This window comes from Gasterosteus aculeatus, chromosome 15 (genome assembly GCF_964276395.1).
Source record: "Gasterosteus aculeatus chromosome 15, fGasAcu3.hap1.1, whole genome shotgun sequence".
NCBI classification, from domain to species: Eukaryota; Metazoa; Chordata; class Actinopteri; order Perciformes; family Gasterosteidae; genus Gasterosteus; species Gasterosteus aculeatus.
Genome location: NC_135703.1, coordinates 13,604,478 through 13,623,030, shown reverse-complemented (window position 1 = coordinate 13,623,030; position 18,553 = coordinate 13,604,478). Strand labels below are relative to the sequence as shown.

At 45.2% G+C, this 18,553-nt stretch overlaps 3 protein-coding genes across 4 annotated transcripts; 2 read left to right on the top strand and 1 right to left on the bottom strand.

The window, feature by feature from the left end:
* The first annotated feature begins 649 nt into the window (after window positions 1–649).
* Window positions 650–7,773, top strand: arg2 (arginase 2). The gene is made up of 9 exons (XM_040199681.2): window positions 650–724; window positions 1,313–2,093; window positions 2,182–2,254; window positions 5,368–5,542; window positions 5,650–5,809; window positions 6,342–6,436; window positions 6,551–6,655; window positions 6,785–6,921; window positions 7,012–7,773. The coding sequence occupies exons 2-9, from the start codon at window positions 1,980–1,982 to the stop codon at window positions 7,200–7,202; spliced, it is 1,050 nt and encodes a 349-aa protein (XP_040055615.1). The 5' UTR covers window positions 650–724; window positions 1,313–1,979; the 3' UTR covers window positions 7,203–7,773.
* Window positions 7,774–8,343: 570 nt separating this feature from the next.
* On the bottom strand, window positions 8,344–12,083 carry vti1b (vesicle transport through interaction with t-SNAREs 1B). The gene is made up of 6 exons (XM_040199684.2): window positions 11,828–12,083; window positions 11,683–11,741; window positions 10,786–10,983; window positions 10,335–10,508; window positions 10,077–10,138; window positions 8,344–9,703 (listed from the first exon to the last, which is right to left on the bottom strand). Exons 1-6 carry the CDS (start codon window positions 11,922–11,924, stop codon window positions 9,610–9,612), a joined length of 684 nt encoding a protein of 227 aa, XP_040055618.1. The 5' UTR covers window positions 11,925–12,083; the 3' UTR covers window positions 8,344–9,609.
* On the top strand, window positions 11,663–18,441 carry rdh12 (retinol dehydrogenase 12). 2 transcript variants are annotated; one of them, XM_040199682.2, is made up of 8 exons: window positions 11,663–12,110; window positions 12,695–12,818; window positions 13,402–13,520; window positions 15,388–15,543; window positions 15,663–15,767; window positions 15,981–16,190; window positions 16,726–16,915; window positions 17,492–18,441. In XM_040199682.2, the coding sequence occupies exons 1-8, from the start codon at window positions 12,068–12,070 to the stop codon at window positions 17,592–17,594; spliced, it is 1,050 nt and encodes a 349-aa protein (XP_040055616.2). In that variant the 5' UTR covers window positions 11,663–12,067; the 3' UTR covers window positions 17,595–18,441. The 2 variants fall into 2 exon arrangements, with proteins under 2 accessions (XP_040055616.2, XP_077945920.1); XM_078089794.1 differs by lacking the exon at window positions 11,663–12,110 and having other exon boundaries at window positions 12,606–12,746; window positions 13,406–13,520; window positions 17,492–18,439.
* The last annotated feature ends 112 nt before the right edge of the window (window positions 18,442–18,553 follow it).

The following is an 18,553-nucleotide window of genomic DNA, read 5'->3' as shown; positions in this document are numbered from 1 at the left end:
ATTCAGGAGAAACAAGCCTTGTTCTATCTTGGAAAATTGAGCTGGCTCCATGGAATTATTTTTCTAGTCTCTTGCAGCTCTTTGCAATCTGTTTATTCCACTGCTTTCTGCTAATACAACGTCCCTCGCAGGTTCGGCATGTCTTTGTCCTTGTTTCTGACTAGTTAGGTCATAAGTGTACGTAGCTCTTGAGGTGAACAAGGTTTCCTTAGGCACTTTAAAGGTCTTATCAGCTTTTCGGTATCTCTAACAAAAAATTAAAGAGTTTCATTTCCTATTGAAAAATACTTGAATTAATGATTCAAGATTCATTTGAGTCTAACGACCAAAGATGGCTGTTTATATTTCCATAACTTGCCTTAAATATTTGGTATCCAAGATAGCAAATTGCATAGTTTGGTAAATTTTCCGTGAGGTTTAATTCAAAGATAGAAGGTCCACCTGTAAACACTGACCCCCCCCCCCCCCCCCCCCCCTTATATACTTTTACCAAATAATAATGTGTTCTGAAGGAATTATTTGGAGTAAGAGATTTGTAAATTTCCTGGGAAGCATTTTGCCTGACAGGCTACGTTCAGGGCTTAGAAACCTTTCACCATTATTAAATCCCTGGTATTCTATATTACCAACGCTTGGTGGCGCTAAATCCATTGCCCGATCTGTTCCAGCTGCTCCATATCTGGAGCGTCTAGAAGACTGACCCCGATTCTAACAACACTAACAGGTCTGGCAGAGAGACTCGGTCACGGCGGCTCAAATACGTGTTATGTTAGTTAACAACAGTTGTTTCTTTACAAGTTTGGTGCATTATTATAAAATGCCCGTCTGGTCATTTTTTTGGCAGGAAAGGCATTTTGAATATTAGCAGTTTTACGAAAAGGTGTGTTATTGGTGAGAGATGGGCGGGTCTTCCCGCGGGGATTCAGGGTGAAACAACAGAACGGATCTATCTGACTTGCATTTCTTTGTTTTCGTGCGCGGCTTTACTTTCCCTGACGTGTACACAGTTGTACTGTACACGCATTGTGTGTGTATATTTTGCATATAAGTGTTTGTATGAGTTATTACAAAGCAATGCTGTTTTTCGTAATATGTTTTTTTTTTGCATTGGCTTTGTCACGCCCAATTCCGGTTGATTACGTCACACGTAACATAAAATAAATATCATAAAATAAGATGGATATTAAACGTAAGTAATAATAATGTATGAACCTAAACCTACGTAATGCGTATAATACCTTTAATCATCATGTTTTATTGTGTGTTGACAATGTATATAAAAGGTTTGAATAGGCATTATTCTTTCGCCAAGGATCGCAGGACCCAAGATGAGGCTCCTGTTCCAGTACATAGACGTGGACTCATGTGAAGCTGTGGCAACAGGCTGTCACGCCATGGACACGCGCTGACAAACAACCAGGTCCAATCCAACAATGTAAACAAGCCCGTATCCAGCACTTGGCAGCGCTTCTGGGAAATTCCATAGTGATGAGACTGCAATAAAGTACTTTACAACAAACCCGATAGGCACCTGGCCGGCGGGCCACGCCCACAGAGCGAACCCACTTATTTCGCCGATTCCCATTGGCTGCTCTGAAGGTGTGTCACTCAAGATGACGTCAGTGGCTCGATCGTAAATAGGAACCCCTGGCCGCAATACAAGTGCACGAGCGTTCAAAAACGCCGATCCTAGTCGAGGACTCCGAACACCTCGGTGTTTCCAAGAAAGAAATAAAAAAATCGCCTTTTATCGCCTCTTGTATTCTTCCACCAGAGTCCTCCTATTCTCCAGCTCATGAATATTAAGTAGATTTGGGAGCAATAAAGCCAGCCTCTTGCACCATCGAGCCCACACTCAGCATCCACCAAGCGCGCCGTCCACAGCGCCCTCACCAGACTCTCTGCGGCGGCGTCCGGCACCACACTGATTTCTACCGGCGCCATTCGGATTCTCTTTTCGTTTCAAACAAGAAATCAAGATGGCTTTGAGAGGACCTGTATCCCGTCTCCTCAGGTCTCAGCTGGGCCTCACGTCACAACCAAGCAGGGCTCAGTCCGTGGCTGTGCTGGGCGCTCCGTTTTCACGAGGACAGGTAGGAAAACCTTAATTAAAAATCTTACATTTTCTCACAAACACACCATCGGCAACGAGTCAACTCCTTCATCCTGGTTTCCACACAGAAACGAGGAGGCGTGGAGCACGGCCCTAAAGCCATCAGAGATGCGGGGCTCCTCGAGAGGCTCTCCGGTTTAGGTAGGTGAGGGGGGCGCGGGTGGAGGAGGTGATGGTGGTGGTTGGGGGGGGGGGGGGGGGGTACAGGAGCAGCCGGTACAGCCGCGTTGTGTAACAGAGGTTGGGTGAACCACGCAGGACAGCGTTTAGACAGATTTAACGTTTAGCCCCGTCACGTCACCGGGAGGCTGTAAATAAAAACATCCGACGTGATGTAGAGGAGAGGAACACGTGTTGGGGGGAACAAAGTCAGACCCGCTTTCCTATTCATTTTATTTGTTGGTGTTGGAATTTAATGGGGCGTTACAGTATATTAATACAATATAATGTAGTGACAGAAACCGGTGCGGGTATTACTGCAAGAAGCAGAACGATGAAGTAATGGCGACTAGTTTCATACACTCCTCCGGAACGTCTACTAAAACAATTGCCCATAAAAGGGCAGGCGCGGAATAAAGTAGACCCTCCGCCTGGTCACTCGGTGAATGGACAGGGGCGAGACGTTGCATGAGTCATGGTCGCCGGGCTTCGTCATTCTGGTCTCCGGCACATGGTCGAAAAGGCGCAGGGAGACTGCGGATGTAGTTTTCATTCTGTCGACACACACACCTCCACCCTAATAACAAGTCTTTTTTATTTCCCGTTTCAACCGAAACCCCCCCCGGAAGCCTCGCGATGGAGGGAGGGAGGGGAGAGGAGGGAGGGATGCTTTGAATCTGAAAGAGGAAACCGCAGACGGAAAGAATCCACTATTCATTTTAGCTCAGCAGGTCGTTGAGGTTGCATTGTGATTGAAATGTCACGCTGCCACACGCGACAAAGGAAAGGGGAGATTTAAGAGACTGGGGAGTGACGACAGGAATACTGTAAAGAAGAAGAAGAAAAACCAGCCGAGGACACGTATACTCTTATTATTCGCAGGTCGCACACAGATGTGTTTCAATATCAAGGACACGCTGAAGGTTGATACATGCGGCATGTACCGGCCCATTCACATGTGGGCTGTGGGTAACGAATAACATGCATGTATAATGCAGACGCATGCCCATTTTAAGTCAGCGGAGATCGGTGGCCTCCACAAAAATGTTGTCGTCATCATCCACCTAGTAATCTGCAAGAAGACATAATTACCCACCAAACAAATCATTATAATCTAGTATAATTATACCAAAGAAAAGGAAAACTACCAAATGGGAAGGTCACTTAGAATATCTATCTAGTAAGTGGTGCCTGTTGACTGCACATAGGATTTAAACTAGGCTACCTGCACGATAAGCTTACTATAAATACACCCACTATATAGTTTAACAGTCTGCGTATCAATATCCGTACACCACAATAAGGGGACACAAGGTCACTTTGATAAGACAGGATATAAAATGGCGAAGGGGGGGCAATAAAAAAAAAAGTGTTGCTGTGCAACTCTTACAGCAGATCATTGAGGTGTGCGACAGCAGGGGCGGAAGAACCTGTTCCTGGGTTGCAGCCAAATAAACAGGCTGCCTGACATTATACTGCCTCCTCTCACACAATATCGCCGCGGACGGAACGTCCTTCTATGTTTCTGACCTACTTTTATTCTTCTGGCAGAAGCCGGCCGGTTTGTTACCGAATGCATTTTTTAGAAACGGGTCGATTTAATTCCCCAGTGCACGGCGGTCAACTATACAACATTCCCATGAAAATAACGTCACCGAAAACGGTTGAAATTTTACAGTTTTGACAGTGGCCAATTATTAAAATCCAATCCATATTTAATTAGGAAAACAGGCATTTTCTGGCAACTTCTTCACTTTTCTATTATTCAGAAAGTTCGATCTGTGGACGATTCTATATAGGAATGCTTGCATTTAAAAGAAGAAATGCCCACAGCAGTCAAAAGCAACGAGCTGGCGAGGAATCTTCTCTCTGGGTGACTGACGCCGACATGGAAGCAGTGAAAAACATACAGACGGCGCGTCCCGAGCCGAGCCCAACGTGGGAACTCGGGCCCTAACGGAACTAAACTCTGTCCGACTTCATGTCAGTTCGTCCAACTGTCTCCGTAGAGGGGAAAAGAAAAAGACACAATCAAACCAGTACGGTTGAACCAAAGAACCGGGACCACAGCAGTAGTCTTTCACTTCCCCAGTAAACCGAAGCTGCTTTAACTTTTCTTTAATTGTCATGCAGTAGATGCTCGGAGTTGCATCAAGACAAGGGCTATTCCTGTCCCGGCTAGGAATGGAAATGAACCACATTGGTTCCCCTTAGATCAGCAGCGTAACACTACACGGCCTTGTCGGATCACATTGCCAGATGAATCCCCCCATAAGGTAGATCACATCACTTGTTTACTTCGCAGTCCATGGCCTAAACCAAAGTGGAAATTTTTTCCCGGCCTATACCGCTTGATCTACTTGGCGCAGGGCGGCTGAAAGCTGAGCTGATGTGGGAAATGGGACACTGCAAAGTGCTCGGTCACTGAATGGATCGGCCTGCTCGGACCGCAAGGGAGACGGATGTGTGTTAACGTCAGACGCCACGGACGTATGTAGACTTTTCAAGTTGAATCGGTGTTTAAAGCAGGACGGTCTCTTTGAAAACAGACAGGACAGGGTCCGAAAAAATAACCCAGCCAGAATGGACACTGTATCGTATGTAATATTTTATTGTCTTTATGTTGCTCTGACAGTCCTGCCTGTGACAGATTTTTATTTACATTGACAAATCTCTAGGAGGCGCTACAGCAAAAGATGTCAGGCCCACCTTTGAGGGTATAGGGACATTGCAACACCCTCCACCTGCCCATTTAACTCGACCTCTACAGACCTGTGAATGGTGTTTCAGACCTCAAGCCCTAAACTGACCATAAATAGTCCCTTGTCCTTCCTGAGAAGCTCCGCCCAACCCCCTCCCCCCGGTTGTCTTATATTTCCAGTAACTTAGATCATTTAATCAAGAACTCCCTCTGGTCCAGAAAGCGTTTAACCGCGTTGTGGTAAACTTGTCTGAACCAGCCACAGAAATGTAGCAGAAAAAATGCCCAGCGTGAACATGTGGAGTTCATCTGCATTAAATACTGTAGGTGCGTTTGGACTCCATTGCAGTGGCGTTTTTAATCGAGCAGGCGCTCTCCGTTTTTGGTGTTTTAGACTACGCTGTCCACGACTTCGGCGACCTCAGCTTCCACCACGTGGAGAAGGACGAACCCTACATGGACGTCAAGTTCCCGCGCACCGTGGGCGCGGCCAACAAAACCCTGTCCGGCGCGGTGAGCAGAGCCGTCGGTGCTGGACACACCCTGGTCATGCTCGGAGGCGATCACAGGTAATGATAAAGAACAGGGTCATGCACTGACCCACGCCATCGAAATTCGGAATTGAATCGATAAGAAACGCCGGACGTTAACGTGGTTGCTCTTTCCGTTTTCAAAGCCTTGCTATTGGATCGGTGGCAGGCCACGCCCAGCAGTGTCCCGACCTGTGTCTCATCTGGGTCGACGCTCACGCCGACATAAACACGCCCATGTCTTCTCCGTCAGGAAACCTTCACGGCCAGCCTGTGGCATTCATGCTCAAAGAGCTGCAAGACAAGGTGAAGCTTGAGAATGTGCACTGCGTCGTCATAACATTTAAGGGGAAACACATTATTTAGGAAGAGCTTAACTCATAGGGACCAAAAAAAAAAAAAAAAGAGAGAAAATGCTTGAAAACATTAACAAATAAGCAGGTAAAGTTTGAGGGTAAAATCAGACTTGTAAAAGTGAATTTGACGTCTTGTAGGAAGGTGCAGCACATCCGACGTGTGATGTAAAACTTTCCGGCCCGAGGCTTAACAACAACCTTTAGCTGTGATGTAACCACAATAACCAGCTGGCTGCAGCGCTGACACAACATCCGCTCGCAAACATGAGCGGATTATCGAGGCCTCAGTGCGACAGACGTGTTCAGGCAGCCCGGCCCTGCTGCCTCGGAGCAAGGCACACCCCAGTGAAAGCAATGCAAAACGTCTTCAAAATAGACCAGAAGGATATAATTAGCGGTGGAGTTTTTTTTTACTGTCCCTGCAGACACAGTGTACATAGCAATATGTTCCATGTAACATTATCTCTATCTGTCCACCAAAGATGCCAGATATCCCGGGGTTCTCCTGGACCAAGCCGTTCCTCTCCTCGAGGGACCTGGTCTACATCGGACTGCGGGACGTGGACCCCGGAGAGTAGTGAGTGACACTGTCAACCTCCGCCACGCGTGGCTGGACTCACCGCTGTCAGCATGAACGCTTTGTGAACACCGCGGAACCCGTTCTTGATGTTTCTGATTTTGTTTATTACAGCCAAATCCTGAAGGACCTGAATATCCAGTACTTCACCATGAGGGATATCGACAGACTCGGCATCCAGAGGGTCATGGAAGTCAGCCTTGACCATCTTTTGTCAAGGTAACAGGTTACATGTCCTCCCCGTTAAACTCCAAATAAAAGTGTTTTGTTGTTTTACACACTTGATAAATCCAAATGAGCGCAGATCTGAACCTTGAATTTCCCACCTCGTTGTCTCACCTCGAACAGAAAGCAGCGACCGATCCACCTGAGCTTTGACGTCGACGCGTTCGACCCGTCTCTGGCTCCGGCCACGGGAACGCCAGTGAACGGCGGTTTGACCTACAGGGAAGGGATCTACATCACAGAGGAGATCCACAACACAGGTGAGGACCCCTCGCGGACCTCTGTGGTCTCACCCGAGCTCGCATCGTCCCTTTTTGCTCTTTGGTGTCTGACCTCTGAATGCGTCGCAGGTCTGCTGTCCGTCATGGACCTGGTGGAGGTGAACCCGATGCTGGGGGCCACCCGACAAGCGGTGGAGGCCACCGCCTCTCTAGCGGTGGACGTCATCGCGTCGTCCCTGGGACAGACGAGAGAAGGCGCCCACGCCTCCATCGACGAGATTCCCTCTGTGAAGGTCGACACGGAGCAGCTTCGCCTCTGAGCGCGAAGCGAAGCTTTGAACTTTACCGACATCGTCCCAGAGCATTCCACTATTCTGAATACGACGGAATCTAAAAGTAGCTAACGGGTTTTTTTTGTTGTTCTAATCTTTGTGCGGTTTCATGATGAAAACCAGCTTAGGTCTGGTTTCATTATTCTATTTTTAAAAAGGGCTTTGCAGACTTGAGGTAAAAACATTGATAATGCTCAGACAAAATGATAGAAATACTAACTTATTCGGCTCCTGTATGTAATAAATTAAGCGTTAGAACATATTTATTACGCTTTTGGTTTAAAGAGAATGAACCTATATGAATGAACCTTTAGTGGCTGTGTCAGTTACTAATAACTAGAAATGATGTGTTTGCACTTTGGACCAGCTGCGGTTACTGTATTTTCTTTAGAGTCTACTTTTGTATTTTCACGATGAATCTAGCAGGACACATATTAGCATCCAGCATGAAATTCAACTGAACCAATGTTCGACTAGATGTGGCCACTAAATGACTCTTGTCCACGTAACAAAGAGTTTGTACCTTGTTTTAATCTTCCATAAATGTGATTACATTTTTTGTTTGAGTAAATGTCTCATTTTTGTTGTATTTTGGAAGGTACAGTACTACTCGGCACATACATTGCTAGTTCTAGGGTCATATATACCAGACGAAACAGAGTCGACCTGGATCCCTCGAGGAAAAACTAGACCGTTGAAATATTGCTGGCATCTTTGAGCTGGAAGTTAAGTTATACATATGATGGAAAAGTCCCATTTTAAGCACTAAATTAATTTGTACAATATTTGGATTACTCATTGTATAAAAGATGGCAACCATACTTTCACGTTCGGCCCTCATTAGTCTGAGATCAGGATTTTAAATCAGTGTGGCAGCTTGAATCCATCCTTAATAGTTGATCATGTTTCCCAAATGTCATCACAATCCATCCATTAGTGGTTGAGAGAATTCACTGTGAAAACATGAACCTCTGCGTTGTGCTAGCATTAAAGTAAGAGGATGACTTACGTAAGTAGGGTACATCCTCTGGGAATCATCCATCCAATAGTATTTGAGATATTTCAGTGGTCGACCAAGCACCCCTGTTATACTTAAAAACTTGATGCATGAAAGAAAAAACGGACCATGTTTTGACTGGTATAAACTGTTATTAGTGTCGCTGGAATCACAGTAATATTTATGGTTACAACCACTTCAATCACATAAAGCATCATCTTTTCATGTTCAGTTATAGACCACAGTGTTGCCGCTGTCAACCGCAAAGTTCTAAGTTTTTTTTTTAAAAGAGACACGAAAGCAATACTTCAGACAAAAGATTCACATATTCATTTCTATCTCACCCGATCCCCTAAAGAAGGTCAGCAAACATGTTTTTGTTCTTGGAACCACTCTAGGAAGGCATGATATCTATGCGGAAGAAAAACATTGTGGCAGATGTTCCACTTCAAAAACACGGCACTGAGAAGATCCCTATCATCATTATTTGGGAATTAATTCCGTAGCAACAGGTGCTGTTTACCCAGCAGCCACCTGACCAACACATTCGGTGACTTCAGGTCCGAAGCAAATGTTTTCCTAACTTTGTTTGAAAAACCAGATAGGATGCAAACAAAAAGATGAATATTATAAGATTTGGAGACACGGAGATAAGGAACAGTGGAGCTTTTTATAACATTGATTTGTATGTCATTCAGCGATCAGACAACGTTATTAACTGTTAAGTTGCATGCGTTAAGAGCCTTAGGTTTTTAATAGTTAGAAATGAAAAAAAGCCAAATACAATGATTTGGATGTGGGGTATTAAGAGACAGCAACAAAAGATATTCAACTAGTGCCAATGCTGTGGGTTTGTGTTCTAAAAAGATAAATGAACAATACACTTGCTTGGAGGGTTAATAATTAAGTGTCCCAATCTGAGAATGTATAAACCTCCCAGAACTTTCCACCAGTAACATTCAGTCACAGGGACGGTGACCGGAGGGTTACGCATGCATGCACATCGTACTCATGTGGAAATAAATCCCTGCAAAGGACCCATACGGAGTCCACAAAACCTCCCTGCAGGGCGTCCGTTAACAGTTTGATTACAGTGCAAATCGCAGGTAAAATGTTGTGTGTGGAGCTTCTGGAGTCTCTGTAGGTCCATTAGCAGGTTCAACAATCAGCATTCGTCATTCTTGAGAAATTAACATCACCTGCCACAGAACAGAATCCCCCGTCGTAAAGGTCGTTTCACCGCATGTCTGAACCGCCTCAGTGTCCGGATCCATTCAGAGACCGTCGGGTGGGTGCGGCACAGGGGAATTATTGCTGCGGATGGTCGGTGGAGTCAGATGAAGAGTGTCCGGGTTTGACCTCCATACAGAGCTTAAGATTGTTTTTCGGACTGTTTGCTCATCGCCGGAAGAACTTCAGATAAATCACAGCACCCAGAATGGCCAGCTCCATTAAAATGATGACACCCAACAACAGCTTGTTTGTCACCAGCCTACGACAACAAACCGGATGAGAATCAACAATAAACATATACAATATGTAGAGCATTCGATACAAATAGTGCTTGATGATTTTCTTTGTCCTTTAGAATCTTATACTGAATCTTTAGATTAAGACGCTTTAAAGACAAAATTATGAAGGGCATGTGGGATTATATTTGATGGATTTGGTTGACACCCAAATAATAAACAAGGTTAATTCAGTATAGCACTATAAAAGCTAATTACAGACAAAGAATGACCTGACATCCGCTGAAAGGCATAAAAAAAGAGGAAACTGAAGCAACTGAGCTCTTGATAATTTGGTGCATCGATAAAAAATGGAAACCAGATAAGTTAAACAACAACTTATAGAATACAACTTACCGCCGCGACATTGCACGAAGAACTTTTCTACTCCGACTGAGGTTCTCTCCAGTATCCACCAACTTCAAAATAAACAAAAGACAGAATAGATTCAACAAAACCTAACCTGAAAACTACCCTTTATCATAGTAATAAAATAAACATAGATCATATTGACCCAAAACAAAGAAAAATTGTGCACCGCTTTCACAAATGTAAACATAACAAACTGAATCAAGCGACTAAAATATTGAAGTACAGCAACAATTCTCAGCTCACTCGGTTCCTGGTGCGGTCCAGCTGTTCCCGCTGCCCCCCCAGCTCCTCGATGATATCGTTGCCGATGTGCTCCGTCTCAGCGGCGATGCGCTGACTCCGCTCGATGCTCAGGCTGGCGTTGTTCAGAGAGTCGGTGCCCTGCAGCAGCAAAGCTCTCTGGGACTGCAGGTGGGTCTGCGTCGGTGCCAAGATGACAAACCAGCCCAAGTAAATAACACTTGGTGAGATTCTTTTACCTCCTTTTGGGGAACCATTTCGTTGTGCCAAGCTTTCCGCAAACTTCAACCAGATCAATTCTTTGATTTCCTGCACTTTTACAGAATTTCTTTGACCAAAAAGCAGGATGTGCACTTTTGTTCTAGATCTGCAAGATCTCCATTTTTTTTTCCTTTAAGGTTTGATGACAGCGTTCACAAAACAGCAATTATAAAATATCAAAGTCAACACTCACACTTTGTTGGTTTTGAGAGGAATAGATGCCATGATGACTTCCTTCCACTGTTGAGGAAGACAAACCGAAGCCGGTCGTGGAGCTTTTCATGTCCCTCTGCAGCTTGTTCAGGTCGCGGCGATACATGCGCAGCTTGGTACTCATTAGATTTCGGTAGGAGGAAGGTGCAGCACGCAACTCTTCTTCCATTCCTTGTAACTAGGTACAGAAAACAAAAACTAATTGCACAGGTAGACGTTTCTCTGTGAAGTGCTTATGAACGCATGAACGGTAAAGAAACAACAGTTGTATGAGGTTGTGCTCCTATTGACCCTTCCATGCCAAAAGGCAAAATACCCCAATAGCAGTGGAAATAGTTTATGTCCAAGATGTAAGGAAGTAAATGATGTTGTCTTTGTCCCCACAGCGTTTTACCACTGGGGGAATTACTTTTTGATGGAAAGCTTCCAGTTTCTTTTAACAAAGACTGTTGGCTCTTTCTGACCTTCACATGTGTCATTCCGGTTGATCCATTCTGTAGTGATTTATTCCCCACACATACAAAACATTTTATTTGTTGTGCAATCCTACCAAACAGGACTTGGTAAAGATTAACCTAAAAAGGATGAAAGACAACTAAAACATATGGACCAATGCGGTCAGCCGTCTCACTGTAAAGTGTCAGGATTTAGTGGCAGATCTCGGTTCTGAAACGATAATGCTGAATGTTTGTTGTCCATTCATCTGTGGATTGTCCCTGGAACTGTGTGCAACATCACATGGTTCATGACGTAACCTTCAACAAACTAGGCCAGGAAAACTGTTTCGACCGATTGCCCCCAATGTCTTCTTTGTTTCTGCGGTGACGCGTTGACTGACGTGTTTGTTGTCATCTGTTAGACACAACGAACAGCTCACCACTTCATCAGCCTCCCCGTGTCTCTCATCGAAAGTCCTCAGAAGCCTCTTCCGCTCCTCTGTAGACACAAAGCGAGTCGGAGTTGTTTTTTAAAGCAGTTAGCGAACACGAGCCGGTGAAACACCTGCGGTTAGTTAACGTTACCTGCGTTGCATGTCGGAGCTCTGTCGGGCATCAGTTTGAGCTCCTCATACAGAGACTTATAGATTTCCTGCAATTTCTCGAATTCCTCGGACGACATTTAGACGGCGTTCAGCTTCCTTTCCGGGAGAAACTGCTTCGGCTTTTGTGGTTAAACACAACACGAATCACAGTCGCGTTAAATTGAAGTTAATCTGCGTTACTGTTTTGCTTTCATGTTAATAAGAATCCCGGGACTTCCGCATGACAGACGTCGTTGACAAAAACGCCGGAACAAAAGTCAAACGTAACTGATTTTTATCATTTTAGTTTTTGTTTAAACCACAATAAATGGTTAAAGTACCGTTCTAAATACAAATACTACGTGAACAAATAACGCCAAATAGTGGTAAAACATTATTTAAAATCACCCCGACAATAATTTCACTCAGGCAGGCCACAGGCAGCTGTCGCTACGCCTTCTGGGAAATAACTTCCACTAAACACTGTACACTACAATAATTCAATTTTCCAATAATTATTTCACATAAAAAGTCGATTGATTTTTTTGCGGGACCAACTTTTGGCGGACTGTATTATTCTATTTGTTTATTGATTTATTTACGGATGTTCTTGTCTTTTTATTGTGTGTTCTTCTTGATAGTGATGCAACGTCGTTTTTCTTAATGGGAGTTGTATCATGAGGTCCAACAAACTTCCACGTATTATTATTTATATAATAAACACGATTGTATCCAGCCATAAATAAGTGTTCATTTCTTTTTTTTTTGCCGAGCCATAAAACAATACAATTCCCATGATTCCGTTCGCGGTGCAGCCTTCCTGCGCGCCCGCCCCTTTATGCTTTGACATCAGCTGTTCTGCCCACAGAGCGGAGGCGTCCTGCTGGAGGAGACGGGAAGGCGCTCATCCGCGCTGTGATGTTGCTTTTATTAATCGTCGCGGGCCTCGGAGTGGTGACGCTACTGGTGATTTTATTCGCACCACACATAAGGTAAGCAGCGATGCGCGCACCGATCGACTCGCGCGTAGGACCCAGCGTCATGCACGTCACGTATCGGCTGTTACTTGGTTGACATCACATCGCACTGATGTAATCATTACGCTGAGGTTCGTCCACATTATATAAAGCACCGCTCGTCCCCTCAACTCAACGCGTCGCTATTTTAAAGGTTGTCGTGTTTTTCCCTCCGTCACGCGTTAGTTCACGCGACGCTCACTGGCATACAAATCAATGAAACGGGATGGATGGAGGGACGTGGGAGTTCTGGCACAGAGGTGAAGCGGGAGTCCATGTGAGCGCGGCTCGGGCCTATCAGCAGGCGCGGCGTGGGCGGAGCTCCGTATGTGTGCATTACTGCGATTGGTGGCGAGCCGCCCCCCTGCCCGGTGGCGTGGGTCGCATGACTTGAAGCTCAGCAGCACTGTTGGTTTCTCCCAAGTTCCTCTGTGAATAATTAAGCCAGGCGGTCCATATGGCCGATCCGAACGGGGACAGGACTTGTCATGCCAATGGAGCGGTCCGCTGTGGTCCAATGTCCCTGGTGTTGATCACTGTCCCTTGTGTGTGTTGACAGAAAGTATGCGGCAGGAGGAGTGTGCAGCTCCACGGCTAGCCTGGATGGCAAGGTGGCCCTCATCACCGGGGCCAACACAGGGATCGGGAAGGAGACGGCCCTGGAACTGGCAGTGCGAGGTGACACGCGCACGCGGCACAGACAACGCTTTACACCAGGGGTCACCAAACTTTTTTCTCTGGGGGCCACATTATCGTTCCTGACCGTGATGGGGGGACGGGGCCGGGTCAGCTATATAACATAGAATTGTATGACCCAGATCAAAATGACCTCCAGCAGGCCTCATTGTGTAGTAGAGATTACTAGCCTGGGACAGCCATCCCCACTACTATGTCAACACTTGATTCCTGGCACATATTTGTTTATCTTTACTAGTGGTTTGCAAAAGTAATAATTGAGTCTTCACATCACAGATATTCCATTTATTTATTTTCAAATAAAAATAACATCAAAGCTGTCAAGGTAAGAAACATCTGCCTAGTTGAGGTGATTTGACACTGGCAAAGGTGAGTGAAAAATTATAAATAATAGGTAGGCCTGTTGATATTAACAATAATATTAATAATAATTGTGTGCAGCACTTAATAAAGGTCAAATAAATAGGCCTATAAAATAAATAAATAAATTAAAAAAACATTGAAATTATAATAATACACATACACATTTTAACCAATACTTTTCCATGACTTTTCTGCAAATTTCCATGCCTATTTTGATTAATGTGTGCGAGGAAAAGAGAGCAAGACGGCACTTAGTTTGGAGACGGTGAAGGCTCCGAAGAGAGAGAATGACTCTCTCTCTCTCTCTCTCTCTCTCTCTGCTCGTTCTTTCAGTTACACTTGCAGCTCTCCTACAGGAGCAGATCACTTTAACGTTACATGCCGGTCACATCGTCTCTAAACAGTTCGCTCACAGTGAAGTCCTGCGCGGAAGTTTTTTTTTTTTGAAGAATTCACCAACACCGCGAAACATTTCGGCACAGAGGGAAAAAAAGTTGTTGAGTGACCGTACAGTAACATTTTGGAAGTAACTTGCCCAACACTGTCAGCACCGACTTCGCCTCAGGCAACATCGCAACAAGCGAGTGAATCGGAAGTGAACTGAACGTTATGCCATGACGAACTTTTGGGGATTGCCTCATTGGGCCGGTTCAAGTAGTGGGGGGCAGAGGGGCCAGTCAAAGGGGGGTGGCGGGCCTGAGTCGGCCGTAGTTTGGTGACCAATACTTTACACCCATCATTCCCTGGACCACAAGCAAAAACCGGTGTCTCTGCAGGGTTACGCAATGAGATGAGTACATGTAATATACGGGAAATGCATACTGCCATTTTGGCTGTAGGCCTTTTTTGAAATGCTACAGCACAACACAGTTAATGAAAAATGAAAGATGGCTGAGTTCCATTTAGTTGCTTCAGGGTGTTGGTATTGTGTGGGCCGGCTCACTGTCATACTGGGACGCTTGAATGGAACACAGACCAGTAGTGTTACTAGTGACAGCTGGGATCTTCCTACAATATCAGGACAAAATGTCTGCTGTGAAAAAGTTACTAATAAGAGGTTACATTTGTGCAGGTCCAATTATAACATCTGCTACACCCTGCCAGCTTTATTTCAGTGTCATTTTATTTATAAATAAGAAGATTCTTTTGAGCTTTTATTTAAAAAATAAAATAAAAAGATTTAAGAACTCTGCAGTGAACCAAATATCTTAACCCTCAAAACTAACCTTGTACTGTGGCTTATGATCTTGAGTTGACCTTGCTATGTTGTTACAGCAATGCTTGTGTGTCATCTGGGACAAACAACACGGCCCTGCATCACCGAGCATCACCGAGCAACGGGATTAAACCAGACACCTCCTTTTTTTAATAAATGGCTTTGTGCCGCAATAAGCAGACACAAGCGCCCTCTCTCCTCTCTTCTACCAATTAATGCCGCTTCAATCCTGTCCATAGCTTAGCTGCTGCTAATTTATTCCCAATGCAGGAGCGCGGGTGATCATGGCGTGCCGAAACGTGGACAAAGGGGAGGAGGCCGCCGACAGCATACGAGCTGCGCACCCCGAGGCGCAGGTGGAGGTCCGCGAGCTGGACCTGGCAGACACCTGCTCGATACGGGCCTTCGCTCAGAAGTTTCTCGGAGGTGAGCGCAGAGTCTCAACCCCCCCCGCCCCTCCCCCCGCGCGGCTTTGTTGTCGCTTGGCACGCCTCACAGCGGCCACGTTTTTCTTTCTTTCTTTGGGTTACGCCCCTTTTTCTCAGAGGTCAACAGTCTTCACATCCTCATCAACAACGCCGGCGTGATGATGTGCCCGTACACGAAAACCATCGACGGCTTTGAGATGCACATCGGAGTCAATCACTTGGGTGAGAACGCGCCTCGATCAATAGAACTTAAACTCGATGGGGTAACTGATCGATTCATCACTTGGATCAGATTTCTTTTGTGGACATTTTGAAAAGCGTGAATCAAGCAAAGAAAAGGCCGTTTAGTTCTAAAATGGGTTGAAGTAGGTCAACTCTCTTAATTATTGCTTGACATGCGTGAGATGCGCACTGACCGACACGCGTCTCACGCAGGCCACTTCCTGCTGACGTCCCTCCTGATCGGGCTGCTGAAGCGCAGTGCGCCGGCCCGCATCGTGGTGGTCTCGTCTCTGGCCCACAACTTCGGCTGGATCCGTTTCCATGACCTCCACAGCCAGGGGAGCTACAACAGTGGGCTGGCATACTGCCAGAGCAAGCTGGCCAACGTGCTCTTCACCAGAGAGTGTGCGCGTAAACTCAAAGGTACGGTGTGTGTGTGTGTGTGTGTGTGTGTGTGTGTGTGTGTGTGTGTGTGTGTGTGTGTGTGTGTGTGTGTGTGTGTGTGTGTGTGTGTGTGTGTGTGTGTGTGTGTGTGTGTGTGTGTGTGTGTGTGGCGACAGAAGGTCAGTCACTGATGTTGCAACCTCAACTTTCTGCATTTTGGACATAGTTGTCTTTTGAGAGACGAGCGACAGTACAATTTAACATCCCACAGAACAATACATTGTTTTTGTTTTAAAAAAATAACTGAGTTTGAGACAATTTATAATAAGCAACAGTGTTTTCTGATTATCAGCTTGAGACCGCTGATTAGAACAAAAGCAACCAGGCGTGTGCATAAAATGTACGGCAACCAGGAGTATTGTTTCACGCTGTTTAGCAAGATTAAAACATTCTGGTCATTTCAAAGCACATCTTTCTGCAGCCTACAGGTTTGCTGTTGGGCTTATTTCCATATAATTAGCTTGGACTCGGAGGATCATGTGGCACATTGTGACGTTGTTTGTGGTCCCAACAGGGACCGACGTGACGGTGAACTCGGTCCATCCTGGGACGGTGAACTCTGACCTGACCAGACACTCGACTCTCATGACCATATTTTTCACCGTATTCTCCACGTTCCTGAAAACCCCGCGGGAAGGAGCGCAGACCAGCATCTACTGCGCTGTGGCAGACGAACTGCACTCGATCTCTGGGAAACACTTCAGGTGGGCGTCTGAGGCTGGAGTCTATTAACGTCGTGCCAAAGGATTTGTCTTATTTAGTCTGGGTGTAGATGGGGAACAAACGAGAGCGTGAATGCTCTCCAGTACGAGGGGGACTTCAGCGAGCGTAAAAACGTTCAAAGAAACGAATGCGAGACAAGCTGACCACATTTATTGGCCCATAATGTAGTAAACTGTGATTTTGAAGAGTCCTTTATGACATTTGATGGCTCGGCTTACTAGCATGGACGTAAATGACTAAAGACGCCAGTTGGGTGATTGAACTCGGTCCAGAGGGGGAGACTGAGGCCATTTTGGTGTGATTCTAGTACAAAAGGATTAATAACCCATGAGTTTACCCTGCAACGACATGTTAACCACGCGGCCGTGGAAGGAGCATCATCGTGAGATTCAGTATGTTTAATTGACCTGAATTGTCACTGAGGAGTAACAAAAGGACAGAATTTCCTTGTCTTAAAAACTTTGATCATCGTGCCCGAGTTGAAAGAGAAATGAGCCCCACGGCGACGACTCACAGCGCCATTAGCCCGTGTGCAGTAACCCTCTCTTTCATTTCAGTGACTGCGCCCCTGCCTTTGTAGCCCCACAGGGAAGAAGCGAGGACACGGCGCGGAGACTGTGGGCCGCCAGCTGTGAGCTTCTCGGTATCGAGTGGGACTGATTCGACTTTCAACCACCGTCCATCTGGGGTCTCAAAGGGGCCCTTTAGTCTTTCTTTGATCATTCATTTCATTATGGTTTTGATGTTCTGTACTTTGAACGTTTACCTAATAAGCAGTCAGGTAATACTGTAACAGGTACCATGGGGTGAAGTTGCTTTTTTGTGTAATGCAGTAATTACATTACAAGTAGTATTTGGTGCTCCTCAAACCAAAATTCACTGTATTATGTAACCACAAATAACTCTTGACTATTTTTGTGACACAATGCGAATACAGTGTAGGCAAAAAAGCAACTTGATGTATCGTAATGCTGTAGGAAACTGAAGGGTCAAGCCAGGGTAAATGACCAGCATCTTTATGGAATATCACCTTCTCTTCATTTCTCCAGAATTTGCAGTTAAATTGGTTGACTTTCGTGCCGGCATTTCTAAACAACTGCAGGGGTTATTATAGCGTTTCCAGGTTGATACAAAATTAGTAAAAATATCAGCATCTTGTCTGAGCCACGTTTACCGCTTCAATTGCATACATGTATTTTGTGATAATTGTAGTCAGTGTAGGTTGTAAGAAAGGTTTTTTATATATAAACCAAATCCCACTTAGAATCATGTCATTGGCGGAGTTCATCCCATGATTTGCGTTGCCAAAAATTGCACATCCTACAGGAACTACAGTTTTGCATTTTTAAGGATCTCCCGTCATGTTTCCTTCTCAGCATTCACATGCAAGGTTGCCAAGAGTTTACATTCTGTGTTTTATACAAGTGAAACATGCCTTTTACTACACTTACATTCATGTTAAGAGTTGAATGTTTACATTTGATGTAAATAAACAGAGATTACTATACGGTTGCTTGTATTTGTCCAAAATTCTAGTTTAAGATCAACAAAACGCGAAATGGTGAAACGTTGGATACAATGAAATCCTTATTCCACAGAAAAAGAGTCTGATTATATCA

Excerpts from the sequence above, each read along its gene's own strand:
- arg2 (XM_040199681.2), top strand. The coding sequence starts at position 1,980 with ATGGCTTTGAGAGGACCTGTATCCCGTCTCCTCAGGTCTCAGCTGGGC. Across the intron at positions 2,094-2,181 it reads CTCCGTTTTCACGAGGACAG|AAACGAGGAGGCGTGGAGCA; the intron begins GTAGGAAAACCT and ends GTTTCCACACAG. Across the intron at positions 5,543-5,649 it reads ATGCTCGGAGGCGATCACAG|CCTTGCTATTGGATCGGTGG; the intron begins GTAATGATAAAG and ends CCGTTTTCAAAG.
- vti1b (XM_040199684.2), bottom strand. The coding sequence starts at position 11,924 with ATGTCGTCCGAGGAATTCGAGAAATTGCAGGAAATCTATAAGTCTCTG. Across the intron at positions 10,984-11,682 it reads ACGGGGAGGCTGATGAAGTG|TTACAAGGAATGGAAGAAGA; the intron begins GTGAGCTGTTCG and ends TTCTGTACCTAG. Across the intron at positions 10,509-10,785 it reads CCTCTCAAAACCAACAAAGT|ACCCACCTGCAGTCCCAGAG; the intron begins GTGAGTGTTGAC and ends GCACCGACGCAG.
- rdh12 (XM_040199682.2), top strand. The coding sequence starts at position 12,068 with ATGACAGACGTCGTTGACAAAAACGCCGGAACAAAAGTCAAAC. Across the intron at positions 12,819-13,401 it reads TTATTCGCACCACACATAAG|AAAGTATGCGGCAGGAGGAG; the intron begins GTAAGCAGCGAT and ends GTGTGTTGACAG. Across the intron at positions 15,544-15,662 it reads CGCTCAGAAGTTTCTCGGAG|AGGTCAACAGTCTTCACATC; the intron begins GTGAGCGCAGAG and ends CCTTTTTCTCAG.